General features: G+C 51.8%; 1 protein-coding gene across 1 annotated transcript in view; it reads right to left on the reverse strand.

The window, feature by feature from the left end:
- Positions 1-10,249: 10,249 nt before the first annotated feature.
- Positions 10,250-15,432, reverse strand: part of VWC2 (von Willebrand factor C domain containing 2) — a 57,472-nt gene continuing 52,289 nt past the window's right edge. The window contains exon 4 of the mRNA XM_066239116.1: positions 10,250-10,785. Coding sequence (XP_066095213.1) covers positions 10,634-10,785 — 152 coding nt within the window. The 3' untranslated portion in view covers positions 10,250-10,633. The remainder of the gene's footprint in view (positions 10,786-15,432) is intronic.

A 15,432-nucleotide genomic window follows, 5' to 3' on the forward strand; every position in this document is an offset into this window, starting at 1 on the left:
GTGACTGTTGTAAAGAAATCCATAGTGGAAGCCCCTACAGCTTTTCCTCCGGGGCGACCATCCGTGGAGGCGCTGCTTCTGCAGCTGAAGCGCACGGGTCTCAGACCTGCGCGTGTGCCGGAGGGCAGGAGAGAGGGTGGCTTCTCGCTGTCTGTCTACCTGCAAAGCGCTTGCTTCCCGTCTCCGCGGGTTTGGACCCTGCTGGTTCGGAGGCACAGCTGCTCTGAAATGTCATCTGGTGCTCCCGCCACCTGCTGGGGAAGAGGAGGTGACTCTACCGGGCAGCACGGCTGGCCGTGGCCATCGGGGGAAGCCTGTGTGGCTGTAACACCGGGGGAGGGGGGAGGGGGGGTCAGGGAGGAGGCACGTGTGAGTTCTCCCTCGTCCTGTGGTCGGAGTGAGTCGAAGGCTACGACGCCCGATAGGGGTGATGCTGGGGTAGGGATGACCAGGTGCCTTTCGAGAGGAGCAAACCGATGTCCGGCCACCTGCCGCCCTGCACGTCCACCACTGCTGGCCCGGAAGCTGTGCTTTCCCGTGAGCCGCTGTCCACCACGGCGGGAGGGTCAGGAAGCCGATCCGTTTACCGAATGACGTGGGAGTTTCCTCTTGGCAACGGTGGTGCAAAGACCACTCGTCAGCCAAGCCGGTTCCTGCCCCACGGCGACAGCTGAGCCGTGGCCTTCCCCAAGCACACCTGCGTCCACACGCTGCTGGACGAGGGAAGATGCTTGGCCTGATGTATGGATGGACGGCTCGGTCGTGGGTGCAGACCAATGGGTCAGAGTGTCTGCCCATTTCCGAGATGAGCCTGCCATCCTGGAGAGGAGAGACCACACCCCTCTTCCTAGACAGCGGGCTGAAGGCTGCCTGCAGCCAGAGGTCTGGGCATGGCCTGCGGATGGGCACGTGGACCTGGCGCAAGGTGTGAAGACTCACCTGTTACCAGCAGTAGAGAGCGTGGGCCCTGGGACAGGCATGGAGCCACCAAGTAGCTGAAACGACTCAGCCAGTTGGCCTTCACCAGCTTTCATCGGCGGCTGCCCCAGATCCCCCCATGGACACCCGAACGGAGTGGCGGGGTCCAGCAGCCGGAGCCACCGACGGGCTGACAGCACGGACTGCTGTCCCGGCCTCTTCTAGCTAACGTCACCCCGTCTGTCCCAGAGACCAACACAGTCCCCACTGTGCTGCTGCTGCTCACGGAACCCCGGGCATCCACGTGGTAGCCAGCTCCTTCCAATGGCCCGTGCTTTCTGGAATGAACACCTGCCGTGGTGTGTACAGCACCCAGGGGCTAACAGAAGGCCTGCCCGTCCCCCCTCCCCTGCCTCCGCCCCCCAGGCGAGGAATCCTGCAAGCAGAGCGTCCAACCAGGGACTGGACTTCTCTCCGCGTAGAAGGTGCTGGATTGGACCTGACCCCACCCAGCAGGGGAACGGGAGTGTGCCGTCTGCTTCCTCAGGGTGGGGGGCCAGCTCCCCCAGGACTGCTAAGAGTGAGGGTGGTGTTTGCCTGCAGGAGGGTGGGTATGGCCCAGAAAGTTCTCTGTGTGAGGCCATCATTTCCCCCACACTTTAGACGTTCTTGGAGTTACTTTGGGCTGTGTCTGCTGATGGATCCGAGTGCAGGGGATACAGTGAGAATACCAGGGGTACACTTGCTGCCATGGTGTCCCCCAAGTCCCCGGGTACTTAGGCACCCCCCCAATTGTCAGAGTCGTCCTAGGCTGTGCATTGTCCACGTCCAGGGTTTTCAGTAGAAACAAGGGCCATCTTGGAGGAGGGAGGCTACTCTATCCTGACAGAACCAGAGCTCCTCCATAATAGAATTTTGTCATCTTAGTATCGTCCACGTCCGTGGTGGCTTCTCTTTTTCCATCCCCGACCCTGGTGATGTGTGCCTTCTCTCTCTTTTTGTTTTTGATCAAGCGCATGGGAGTTTTAATTTTTATTGTGACATCTCCTTTCTCCTAGGGGGCATTTGGAATTCTGCCTCTTAATTTGCAACATATGAAGTTTTTATGTAGCTTTTCCTTATGATTTATGGATTAATTGAACTGTTGTCAGAATTTATATTCTGTGTGATGTCAATTCTTTATAATGTATTGTGGCTCAGCGCAAAGTCCTTGTTTATAAATTTTCCACACGTTCTTTGAAAAAAATAAATATTCCATAATTTTTTTTTCTCGAGAAGAATGATATACGTGTCCCCCAAGTCAGCTGTGTTAATTATATTATTCGGGTCTTCTACATCTTTTATTATTCTGTCTCTTTTTTCATTCCACCAGTTACATGTAAAAATGTTACCCTATAAATTATAGTACACACCCTTACCCAAAGATCTAATCATTGTTGGTCCTTTAACCATTTTATATCTTTTCAGAGTGCAATTGACATAAAGGTATTTTCAATCAAATAAAAAGTAGAAAATAAAAAATCCAACACTAGAGATTCATTTTAAAATATACCACAAGGCTCTGGGCTTGCCTGGTCAAGGCACATACCGAAGTCAAAACTTCCTGCTCCTCCCCCCCCCCTTAGACCTGTGGTGGCGCAGTGGATAAAGTGTCGACCTGGAACGCTGAAGTCGCCAGTTCAAAACCCTGGGCTTGCCTGGTCAAGGTACATATGGGAGTTGATGCTTCCTGCTCCTCCCCCTTCTCTCTCCCTCTCTCTCTCTCTCTCTCTCTCTCCCCCCTCTCTAAAATGAATAAATAATATATATATATATATTAAAAATAATCTTCAGGCAGAAGAATAAAGGTCTGCAAGGAAAGATGAAAGAAGGAAGAAAAATCAAATTGCAAACATGGGGGTAAAGCTAAATGAATAGTGGCCACCAGAGAAATCGTAGGAAAAGTCAGATTTTAAATGCCCAGAATCAAGGTCCATCTGCACAGCAGGAATAGGTGAGAAGGAGGCTCACGGAGCAGAGATGCCCGGTGGCTTCTGCACTGTCTGGAAACGGGGAAAGCACCAGCAGCATTAGGTCTGAGAAGGCGCCATCCGCCCTGGCACACTGCAGGTGCTGGTGCCCCTGTCCGGAATTCTGAGCTAGCAGCTACTTTACTTTTGCACCTTGAAGACATCAACTGTCTTCTGAATTCATGCCTCTTTTCCGTACCATATCATTGTAATTGTTTATTTGTCTATTTATTTATTTAGTGACAGAGAGAGAGAGAGAGAGAGACAGATAGACAGATAGGGACAGACAGACAGGAAGGGAGAGAGATGAGAAGCATTAATTCTTTGTTGCAGCATCTAACTTGTTCATTGTTTGCTTTCTTGTATGTGCCTTGACCGTGGGCCTTCAGCAGACAGAGTAACCCCTTGCTCGAGCCAGCGACCTTTGGGCTGAAACCAGATATGGGGTCATATCTATGATCCCACGCTCAAGCCAGATGAGCCTACACTCAAGCTGGTGAGCTCGGGGTTTCAAACCTGGGTCCTCCACGTCCCAGTCTGATGCTCTATCCACTGTGCCACCGCCTGGTCAGGCTCTACTTGTTTATTCCTGTCATCCCTCTGTGTCACTGTTGTGATCCTACTTGGGACCTCTGCGTGGGTGCTCACCCTCGCTGACTTGAGATTACCAGCCACCATTGTCTTTTCTCCTGTTGCTCTGCCCTGTTCTCTCCCTTGGTAACTTTTCGCTACATTCTTTCCTTGCTGATGCATTTTCTATCTGTGCTGCTTTAGTTTGTGCTCCGTCTTCAAGTTCACTATTTTCTCAGCTGCTGTGTCTCCTATGTTTTTATAAACGCATCCAACTGAATCTTGAAGCTTAGTTACTGTATCTTTTTCAGTTCCGACATTATTCGGTTCTTTTTCAATTTGATTGGTCAGTAAGGTTTCTGATATGCTGCTGAAGTTTTTGACTTTGTTCTGCACCTTCCTGAGGACAGTACATGTGCTTTATATTCTCTGTCTGATTTTCCACGATTGGGAGGCCCCATAACTCTGTACCTAATTGTTCTTGGTTTCTGCTCCTCGGTGTTCACAGCATCTCATAGCCCTGGTGATAATAGGCTTCCTTTATATTGGAAAATGTTGGTAATCATAATTTAAGGACACCAGCCTTGTTGATTTTTGAAACCTCCTTGTCCCTGGCAAATCCTTTGAAGTCATGGACACACCTCTGGGGTGTCTTCTTCCAGACCCTATGCTGCTATGTGACATCACCCCAAGCTCACGCAAGGTTCCTGATGCAGACATAGGTCATAGATGTTGTAATCCTTCCGTTATCACATCAGGGTCTTGCTCAGTTGCAGCAACAGCCTGGGCCAAGGTCTTCCTCGGGCAATAAATAGTAGGACTTACATGCTGCTACAACTCCTCCATCCGTTGGTTGGGTCAAAGAGGTGGCATTTCAGCTTTAAAAAGAAGATTTTTGGGTTTTTTTTTCCTATTTATTTTTAAAGAAGTGTTTCTCCACACCACAGCAGAGTTGAATCCAGTGAGAGCCCAAATAAAGAATTTGAGTTTAAGGTGTTGACTTGCTGTGTTACTGCCCTGTGTCCAGTTATGTGGTTTACTACAAAGGGCAAAGATGAACTTTTCGTACAGCATGGGACACAACTGGGTTGTGGAGACTACGTGAGTGTCAAGTGGCGTCCACCCTTCATTTAAAGAACAGAAATGAAAGTCGTGATGTCTATGTGAACAAGCCTCAAGGGTTCCATTTGAACAGGGGTCCCCAAACATTTTACACAGGGGGCCAGTTCACTGTCCCTCAGACTGTTGGAGGGCCGGACTATAAAAAAAAACTATGAAAAAATTCCTATGCACACTGCACATATCTTACTTTAAAGTACAAAAACAAAACAGGAACAAATACAATATTTAAAATAAAGAACAAGTAAATTTAAATCAACAAACTGACCAATATTTCAATGGGAACTATGCTCCTCTCACTGACCACCAATGAAAGAGGTGCCCCTTCCGGAAGTGCAGTGGGGGCTGGATAAATGGCCTCAGGGGGCCGCATGTGGCCCGCGGGCCGTAGTTTGGGGACCCCTGCATTTGAATAACTCAAAAAATGTGAAGCACTTTGAGTATTATTTAATGACACACATTTTTTCTTGTTCTAGTTTCATCTACTTTAAAAGTGGGATCTATCTCAAAAGTCTTCTCTGAAGTGTGACTTTATGTGGTAGTGCAAAGCCTAGTTTAATAAGTGGGTTATTTTATAAATCAGTTCAATACACACACCCACACAACAACACATACAGATGGGTCTAATTATGTAAGTTTAGCCCCACATAAAATTAAGGTATTACAGAAACAGTCTCCTGGTGGATATTATATATAAATGTGATGAAAACTAAGATAGTATAAAAATTATATGTTTTAAATTTGAACATATGAGAAGCATAGATTGGGGGGGAGGGGAATGAGTCCTAAATTAAGACATTCACTTTAACTAGGATCTTCAAAATGTTTCAATTTATGTATTCTCATAAATTTATGTATTAAGTAATAAACACTTTCCCATGGACTTTGTGCTCTATAAATAGTATCTATTTTAGTCAGTGTGTTTTATACAGATTAACTAGTTTGATTGTCTCGGGGGTTGGTGGAACCATCCCCACTGTCGTGGTGAGCAGTCTGGGGTAGAGGCAGGGGTCATGGGCCTGGTCAGTGTTCAGTAATGGGAGAACCCGACCTCCAGTGGTCAAAGTCTTCACTGCCGTGTTACTGAAGGCCAAGAGCAGGGGTCCCCAAACTACGGCCTGCGGGCTGCATGCGGCCCCCTGAGGCCGTTTATCCGGCCCCCGCCGCACTTCTGGAAGAAGCACCTCTTTCATTGGTGGTCATTGAGAGGAGCACATTGACCATCTCATTAGCCAAAAGCAAACCCATAGTTCCCATTGAAATACTGGTCAGTTTGTTGATTTAAATTTATCGATACTTGTTCTTTATTTTAAATATTGTATTTGTTCCTGTTTTGTTTTTTTACTTTAAAATAAGATATGTGCAGTGTGCATAGGGATTTGTTCATAGTTTTTTTTATAGTCTGGCCCTCCAACGGTCTGAGGGACAGTGAACTGGCCCCCTGTGTAAAAAGTTTGGGGACCCCTGGCCAAGAGAATGCCCATACCCTTCTGACATCGATGTTAAAAGGATGCTTCAGCCTCTGTTTCCGGTGATGGGACTCTAAGCTCTGGAGTAAGGTCCACACCAGGGACAAGAGCCGCAGGCCTCGACCTCCTCCCCCTGGCCGTTCTCTGCTGGCCCCAGACCCGTCCCTCCAACCAGCACGTCATGCGCCTTGTTTCCTAAGGGCGTCCCGGGCATTCCCTTCGGGTCACCTTCTTCCTCTCTCCCTGTTTCCTGATGGGAACGCCCCCAGGCACTCTCACCTCCGTCCGTCAGGTAAGCAGGAACGGGGGGAGGGGGTTTCTTCATTGCTGCACTTGGTGGATAAAACGGATGTTGTCTGACCAACTTGTTCAGGACGTAAACATTCTACATGCAGATACCCTTTCTCTGCAGACCTTGTGAACGGCCCCTCACTGTTCTCCGTCGGTAGAAAACTGTCTGCGACTCCTGAATGTCACAGGTACAAACCTTTCAGTATAGTTTCCCTAGGAAAGCCTGCTCCTATGACAAGAGAAACTGTGATTTTTTATATCCACCCAGTATCTGGTGAAGCGTCACAGACGTGGGCAAATGATTCCGTTTCAAATAGATGTGTTATTTCATTTTCCAGTCCTGGGACGATGGAATCAATATTTGAAACTCTTTTACACATTAAGTCAACGTGTGTTAAGTAACGACACGCAGGGACCCGTACACACGGGCTTGTGCTTACGACTGTGTATAAGTAGACGCCGACTTCACGTCGCATGTCCGCGTAGACCCGTCAGGATGCACGTCTGACCCGCAGCGTCGTCCGCCCACGCCCAAGCGTGTTCCCTTCTCCTGTCTCCTGTCCCTTGATGTCTGACGAGAGGAAGGTCTAGCCACCGAGGCACTGCCCTTTCATGGTCCTTTTTTGTTCTGTTTTGTTTTAATCGGGTCATGCTTCTATTTCAGAGCCACGTGACTTCAGAGGGTAGCCTGCACCAGGTGTGCAGATGCGTTGCCTGCACAGAAAGCCAGCTCCCAGCGGGGAATTCCAGATACTTCTGAGCAATGAATTGAGGGAAGATGATCTCCCTCCCCCCCACCAAAGGACTACTTTTGTGTCACCCTTTTCGTTGGTGGTTTGGCATTAAGTTTTTTGAGTCTTCACCCCAGTACTTATCAATATAGTCAAGGTTTCTGACCCACCTTTAAAATCTACCTTCCTCTAAACTTCAACCGTTCTGGTCTGGATCCATCCCCACATCACTCACTTCCTTTACCTTGACCCCCGAGGGTTATACAACATTCTTTGTTCCTTTAAGTGTAAGCTTGTTATTTATTATACTAAAGAAAAAAATTAAAAATAAATAAAATAAAGAAAACATTGTGCTTCTTTTAAAGCCTTTTTTTTTCTTTTTTTTCTTTTCTGCTTAGTGCACCCATTTTTAACAGATGTGCCACAAGAATTTTTAAAACATGCAATTAATACCTGCTTCTGGAGTCAGGGGCACTGACTCCTTTTCCCTTAAATTGTCAAATAATAAAAAAAAAGACAACAGTCAACACAATTGTAGCCATCAGGTATGACTTGAACCATAACGATATAGGGTTTTGTTTGTTTGTTTGTTTGTTTTTTTGTATTTTTCTGAAGCTGGAAACAGGGAGAGACAGTCAGACAGACTCCCTCATGCGCCCGACCGGGATCCACCCAGCACGCCCACCAGGGGGCAACGCTCTGCCCACCAGGGGGCGATGCTCTGCCCCTCCGGGGCGTCGCTCTGTCGTGACCAGAGCCACTCTAGCGCCTGGGGCAGAGGCCAAGGAGCCATCCCCAGCGCCCGGGCCATCTTTGCTCCAATGGAGCCTTGGCTGCGGGAGGGGAAGAGAGAGACAGAGAGGAAGGAGAGGGGGAGGGGTGGAGAAGCAGATGGGCGCTTCTCCTGTGTGCCCTGGCCGGGAATCGAACCCGGGACCCCTGCACGCCAGGCCGATGCTCTACCACTGAGCCAACCGGCCAGGGCACGATATAGGCCTTTAAATAGTGTTGCATCTTTATTGGTCACGTCACGTAATAAGGTTGAATCTAATTGGTTAATTCTCTGTACCGGAAAGTACAGGCACCTGATACAGTTTTTCCTTTCTATTGAATTTATTGGGGTGACACTAGTTAACCAAGTTATTAGGCACCTAAGTTTTTTAAAAAGTCACTTTGGAGTAAAAAAGGTAGGTAATTACTATTATTTTTGTTTGTAAATCCATCAAAATTATGCCTCTTTCTTTTCAGATCGGCAGAAAAACAAAGCATTTTTTGGTGTGCCCCAGAATTTTGGTAACTGGCTTATGTACGTCACGAGGTGAACAAGGTTGAGAGCCGCTGGTGTAGAAGAACAGATATTGATTCTCACGTCAGTGTGGCCGAGTGTAAGATCTGTATTTTTTTTGTGGTATTGATTTGCCGTAATCAATCCACGACCTACAAGAAGATAGATAGGAAATGAGGCTTCACATGGAACTGCTTTACTGCGATGATGGCTATTTTAAAATGGGAATGTTTCCCCTGAAGAAAACAGCTGGGGAAGCAGCAGAGTGACCCGCCCACCGGTCAGTCGGCTGTTTGTGCCGCTACAGGGCTGACCGGGTGCCGCTGTCAGTTCTGTTCTGAGAGCTGACAGGTTGAACATGATGTAACACGGGAAGCTTACTTTTTAATCACTTCATGGTAAATTTAACCGAAGTCTGTGAGGATTACATGACGAGCACATGTGTGTGGTGCGTCCTGCAGACTAGAACGAGCCCAGGAAGGCACGTGTCATCGGCCGCACGTGACAGGAACATCATCCCTCCACTAGTCACAGCCCAGCGGGAGGCAGCGGAACCTAGCTTTGAACTCTCAGGGGTGATGCTGATGGAAGTCAACGCCTTCGACGCAGAAGAGAGGTGTCCTACGACCGACAGAATGAACCCAACGTAAAGATCTGAAAACTCGGACGAGGTGAGTTCTAGAATCATTCTACGGCTTACAAAAATAGCTTCATATTTTCAGGTATAAATATAGGTTGAACAGTTTGAAATAAATTCATACCACACATTATATTTGTAAGCATGATTTCTTTTCTGCACTTACCACAGTTATTCGTTACTTATGGAGCGAGGATATTTGAACTTGAAGAATGTGGCTCCAACAGCTTTTGCACTTGAGTGCTGAGACTGCCTTTTCAGTACGACGTCCACACCAGGTCACCTGGACTCCCATTTTTCTGTTTATCGCGGAGGCAGGGAAGTTATTTTGTGTATTGAATAGAACAGTGTGAGTGTTGGTCACCTCCTGTAACGCGCGCTGATCAGACCGGCAGGACCTGGAGCGGCTTCCTGTCTCCCTCGCCCCAGAGGCGAGAAACGAGGTCGGGTTGGAAGATGCACAACTTCAGGGGAGTCGGGGGGGGGGTGCGGGCGGCTTTCGGTGTTGTTTCTTCTCATGCGTTGCACAGAGAAACCACTCTCCCCCTCTGCTCTTGGGGATGGCTGACCCGGTTTATGGCTCAGGATTCCACGCCCGTCGCAGAAGGTGGACGGTGACTCCCATGAGAGACGCTGAGTCCGCTGAGGGGAGAGCCCGGCTTCCGCACCACATTCTGTCGGCGGGTGTAGACTCCACCGGGGGTTCCTTTGCCTTAACGCCCCTCCAGACAGTCTCGGGGACCCCCCTACTTGACGGCCCGTGTCCCTCGATGCAACAACCCACAACGCAGACTGCCCAGCCCACCCTGGCCCCCGGATTAGGGCACAACGTAAAGTCACGATTGGGAGAGAGAGTCCTGTCAGTGAAAATGAAACGTGGACACGCCCATCCAACGTGGGAGCTTGGACGGACAGGCACAGCCCGTGTGGGCCACGGCTACCTGACGCTGCACTGCCCAAGCGACCCAGCACGTGGACCATCAGAGCAGGAGGTGAAGAGGGGAACTTTGTGTATATTTGTGTGAGTCAGGCCGGGGTGGACCGGGTCGTCTAAGGCTAGACAGATGCTAGAAGCAGGATTTGGGCAGGATTTCGGGGGAAATGGGTCCCAGCACTTCACGTATGTATCCATTAATGGGTGCCGTGAAGGAGGGCCGGCCCCCCACGAGGCCAGGGGACTGGGTCAGAACCGACACAGATACGCAGCTCCGCAGGGAGGACATTGACCACACGGCATTTTTAATCTGCATCTCTAGAAAACATCGATATAAGCTCTCTAAGAGAGGGATTATAGAAATACATTTCATAGATAATAGTGCACTTGAGTGTACTTACTGTGAAAATAGCACATTTATTTAGAGGGACTTTTTTACGCCCAAAGTCCTTGTGGATGTTCTGAAATACAGGCGTTTCCCTCCTCCCTGGCAGGTGACGGTCACCAAGAGAAGCCAAAGTCCCCCCAGCGTCCGGCGGGCGACTGACTCCTCATCAGAAGTCATCTCCGTTTGAACGGGGTCTCCCGGAGCCGTCCGGGATGTTCACTCACATGGGGGGGGGGGCAGGGAGGAATGTTCTAGAAAAGCCAGCGCCCGGCGGCCCCGCCCCTACATCTGCCGGCACTCGTGTCTGGTGCACATGGCCTGCCGCTCGATCCGCCAGGTGCCCTCCTCGTAGGTGCAGTGGCAGATGGTGCACTCGTCCGTCTTGACCTCTCTCCCGGCCGGGATGACGGCCGTCTCTGCGAAGCAGTTCGGACCTGAAACACAGAAACCCCCGGGACATCAGGCGCGTGCGGGAACGCAGAGCGGGCTTCCTGGGGCCACGAGCTCTCCCTGCGCGGGTCTCACCGTCTGTCTTTGATGAGACGCCGGGGGAGAGCGAGCGTGGAAGGCAGCGGACGCACGCCTGCGCTGGTTCGTTTCCTGCAACATAACCAATGTCACTTAAGACCTTTCTGAGGGACAGCTCTGTGATGTTCACTCACAGATGACCCCGTGGAGGGGGGGGGGGGCTTCCCCATGGGCCAAACCTGCCATCGCTTGAGTTCATTAACTCTCAATAATCACAGGGGGATCAAGGAAACAACACTTAATTAACCGTGGCTTTCAAAGAACCAGCCGTACTCTTCGTGGCACTTTTCGGAGTGCGTGTTGAATCAAGCGGGCTCCTTGAGCTGACCCGTGCCCGGGGTCACTTTCACGCCTCCCCAGAGCAGCGTGTGAATGTTGGCGCACACGGGGGGGGGGCGGGGGGGCACCGGGGAGGGGGCTCTGGAGACGCGGTGGCCGGTCCCACTCCCCAGAGTGCCCGACGCGCGGGCTTGGAAATCTGCTTCAGTGACGAGGTCCTGTGTGATGTCGCTGCTGCTGCTCGGGAGGGCGCCCTGGGATGCCCAGTCTCAGCACGCTCCGGGGCCGCGTCCCCCCCCCAGGCGTCCAGGAGGACCTCTGAGTCCCTCCATCCACATCAATGGTTAGTTAGCTTCTCGACCCACCCAGGCGGCACGCCCACATTGTACGTGAGGTCCCCGACACAGAGGCGCGGGCATCAGAAAGATCTCCGAGGAGTTCAGAGGGACAGCTTTCCGCTGTGGTCCTCACACCAGTGCCCTCCCTGCCTGCCGACCTCCCTCTGAAACGGAAGCGCCTGTAATCATGGTGCCCCAAACAAAGGCCCCGACTTTGAACCTGAGTGGTGGGTTTCAATTCTCTTTCTCCCTTCCTTGGCCTGTCAAGTCTTTGATAATGTGCTCCCTACAAACACATGTTTGATGAGAAGGTGCACCTTCAATAGGTGCAAATTTTATTTGTCAGTCACACCTGGCAATAAAGCTGGGGGGGGGGAATTCAAAACAAAACAAAACACACAGAATGCAAACCCACGAGCACATAGGGGCGTGTGGAGGCGAGGTGACCTGAAGGTGCTGACCAGTCCAGGGTCCAGGCAGCGCGTGGGACGCCCGTTCCGATTCCAGTGGTTCTCAACCTTTCTCATGCCGTGACCCCGCAATACAGTTCCTCATGTTGCGGTGACCCCAAACCAAAAAATAATTTTGGTGGCTACTTCATAACTGTAATTTTGCTACAGTTATGATTCGGAATGTAAATACCTGATATGCGCTATGTATTTTCCGATGGCTTTAGGCGACCCCGCTGGGGTCGCGACCCACAGGTTGAGAACCGCTGGATTCGACCCTCAGGAGTCAAGGGTGCAGACGGAGATGTCTGCACAATCACGGAAGAAAAGCAAAAGGATGTATAACTTTTGAGCCAACAGAAGGAAAAAAAAATAAAATGTCCTTAGTCTTTAAAACACACACACACACACACACACACACACACACGAAAAGAAAGGGAAACTTACCTAAATGCTTCAGAACACTGAACCTCACAAAGATAAAATACACGTTTTTAAACCACACCCACAAGGCTCAGCCCTGATTGGGGGGGTGTCGGCAGGAGTCGGGGGTGGGCTGGGGGTGGGCTGGGGGTGGGTTACAGCGCCTTGGGGGGCGAGGGGAATGGTGGAGGCACCCAGGGAAGCCGCTACTTGTTTCAGAACAACAACAAAGGTTTAAATAGAAACAGCTGATGTCAAAAAGGGGTAACTCTCCAGGGGAGAAGAGTGAGTTCTAGGTCTGAGGCTCGTAACGCCCAGCTCCTGGGGCTCTGCGTCCTCCCCACCTGCAGGGACAGAGCAGAGACTGCCCAGCCCCGATGCTGAGCTTGCACCAGGGACCTGGTCCCGGTGAGGAAGGTCCGAGTGGACGAGCAGGAGAGTTCGAGAGCCTCTCCTTCTGTTCTCACCACGCTGCCATGGAGGACACCAGCGGCCACATGCTTTGTACCAGCCCCTCTGGGTATCACCTCTAACCCGGCCAAAGGCTGACGTCCAAGCAGAAGGCTTGGCAACCCCAGAGCGTCCGGAGGAGGAAAGGTGGTTAGATGCGTCGGAACCTCCACCCCCCACCCCCACCCCCATACCCGCCGGGAGGAACCGGGCAGAGCCCCCCCCAGCCCCACCCCTCAGAAGCACCGCGCCCGGTCAACGTGGACACTGCGTTTGGAGTCGACCTGGCAGGTGTGTCAGGTTCCTCAGATGTGAAGGTTGAGCACATAAAGCAACTCTACAGCTCTAATTAAGGGGATCATCTCCCAGCTAATTGCGCCGTATTTATTCATACCAAATAAAACGGTGTTGACAGATAGTGATGGAACACAGACACAGGCTGTCAGAGAGCCGGACGTGGAGGGGGAGTCTTAAAATAGGATAAGATGTCAAGGCTTATGAAAAAAAAGAGAAAAAGACACGTCTTCCACCCTTGGCCCTGGATCTGCCCTCGGTGAGACCTCGACGGGTTTTGCAAAAGGGACTTCACTGACACACCAGATGACACGTGAGTTATCCACAGAGCCCATCCTGGACTACCCTGGGGGCGTTCTCTTCAGATACAAACCTGTGGGTCTCACGGGAGCTTTCAGGACCCTTCTGTGGTCTGCAGAACTCTGCCAGGCAGCAGTGACCTACCCTCCCACGTTACAGATGTGGAAACGGAGGCTCATGGATGTCAAGGGACGCGCCCGCGCTCATCAACCACACAGTGGCAGGCAGGAAGATTAAAATCCGGTCTTTTAAAGGAAACACGTTTATTTTCCACTGAACCAAACACAGCTGCTCCCCAGGTGGAAAATTTCCTTGATTTTCCAGTTTTCTGGGACAATAATCCATTTTGGTGTCTTCCCATCCGGGCATGACTCAGCCTGGGTCTCGAGAGCAGCTCCTGACCGGGTCCTCCCGCCCCTGTGCCGGGCAGGCTGGTTCATTAGGACCGGCTCCCGCGGGTGCTCCCTACTCACACCCTCTCACCGTCTGTAACACCCAGGCCTCACTGTCCACTAACGGGTCAAGAAACACTGTGTGATCCGAGGTCTTGATTTCGGAAGCCCTGTCGTCTCTCTGGACTCCTCTCCTCCCCGTCACCTGTTAGTGCCCCGCGCCCCTGGGGCCCGGGTGGGATGAGGACTCCATTCCCTGCGCCCCTCAGTCATCGCACGGAACTCCGGTCGGGGTCCCTGTCCTCTCGCAGACAGCGGGCACCGGGCTTCACTCGCACGGACGCCCACAGTCTCCCTGACCCGCAGGGACGGTGAGTCCAGGCGTAGAATGCTCGCTCACTTGTCCGGTTTTCCCAAACTCCTTCTGATTCGGAGAGGTGGCCGGCAGCGGAGACTGTCGTCCGTGGTAGCAGCGTGTCCCTCCGGGGAATGACCTTCTGGAGAATCCAACCGGCACCGGAGACAGCAGAACCTGATTCTTTGACCGCCTCCCTCCACGAGAACGGGGCGAGTGACGTGACTGCTCGGAACACTCGACCCCGTGTGTGGATGACCGCCCACGCGGGCACACGCTCTGTGGGCACACGCTCCTCTTCTAGAGGGTGCCCGACGGTTTCAGCGACAAACATCGTCTCCCCGGAGACCCAGCGTCACCTCACAAACACTACGGGCCACCACCAGCTGATCTGTGATCACACCTGCCATTGAAGTTTTGAACGTTACAGAAAAGGGATTTGGCAACAGAACTCGCACCCGGTGTCTGTCTTCAGACAAGCGATGCACGTCTCCTACTGACGAAACCTAATCGTTCCCCCAGCTCGAGAGGAACCATGACGGTCACCTCGAGATAGGAACACGGCGCCTGCAGGGGAAACGGACACACGCCTCCTCACCGCTGATGCCCTTCTGCTTCAAGACGATCCGTGCGGCTGCAGGCGGTGGGCAGCCCGGGTGGGCTCGGTGGCCGTCCCGTCCTCTGGGGTTGCTGGGTGGTTGACAGGGTGTCCAGGGACCAGGAGAGGAGCTCTGCAGGACCCAAAGGTCAGGACAGCGAGGTCCTCGGGCTTCCCCCCCCCAGTCCCTGCACACAGCTCGTGGGCTGGTCCACAGGGCCTTTGGTCGTCCACTCATGCATTCACGTGGAACGCGGAGTAGCATTAGTCGGTCGGCACGCGGGTGTATTTCACGAGCGTGCTGCCTCCCTCCCGAACTCGGCCCGAGGCGTCCCCACCTCCGGACCCTGACACCCTCCCGTTACTCTGCCCCGCGCCCACCAGGATGCTCCTGTCCGCGCTGGGCACCGGGTTCTGACACAGGATGGATTCAAGAGGACACGGCCTTTCTCATTTTCTCATCCGTCTTTCTCTCCAGCCATCTTCAGGAGTGACACATCTTTACGTGTTTATTTTGGTGACATCTGGGTCAATACCGTTTCCCTGTGGAACTGCTAACAGACGAGGGCAAATAAAACCTAAATCTCTCCCCGGGACGCGGGCTGACACGGCTTTCCTCGCACGCGCCTCTGTGCGCACGGGGCTCTGGAGAGGCCGCCTGGCATAGCTGGGGCA

This window comes from Saccopteryx bilineata, chromosome 7, assembly GCF_036850765.1.
Source record: "Saccopteryx bilineata isolate mSacBil1 chromosome 7, mSacBil1_pri_phased_curated, whole genome shotgun sequence".
NCBI classification, from domain to species: Eukaryota; Metazoa; Chordata; class Mammalia; order Chiroptera; family Emballonuridae; genus Saccopteryx; species Saccopteryx bilineata.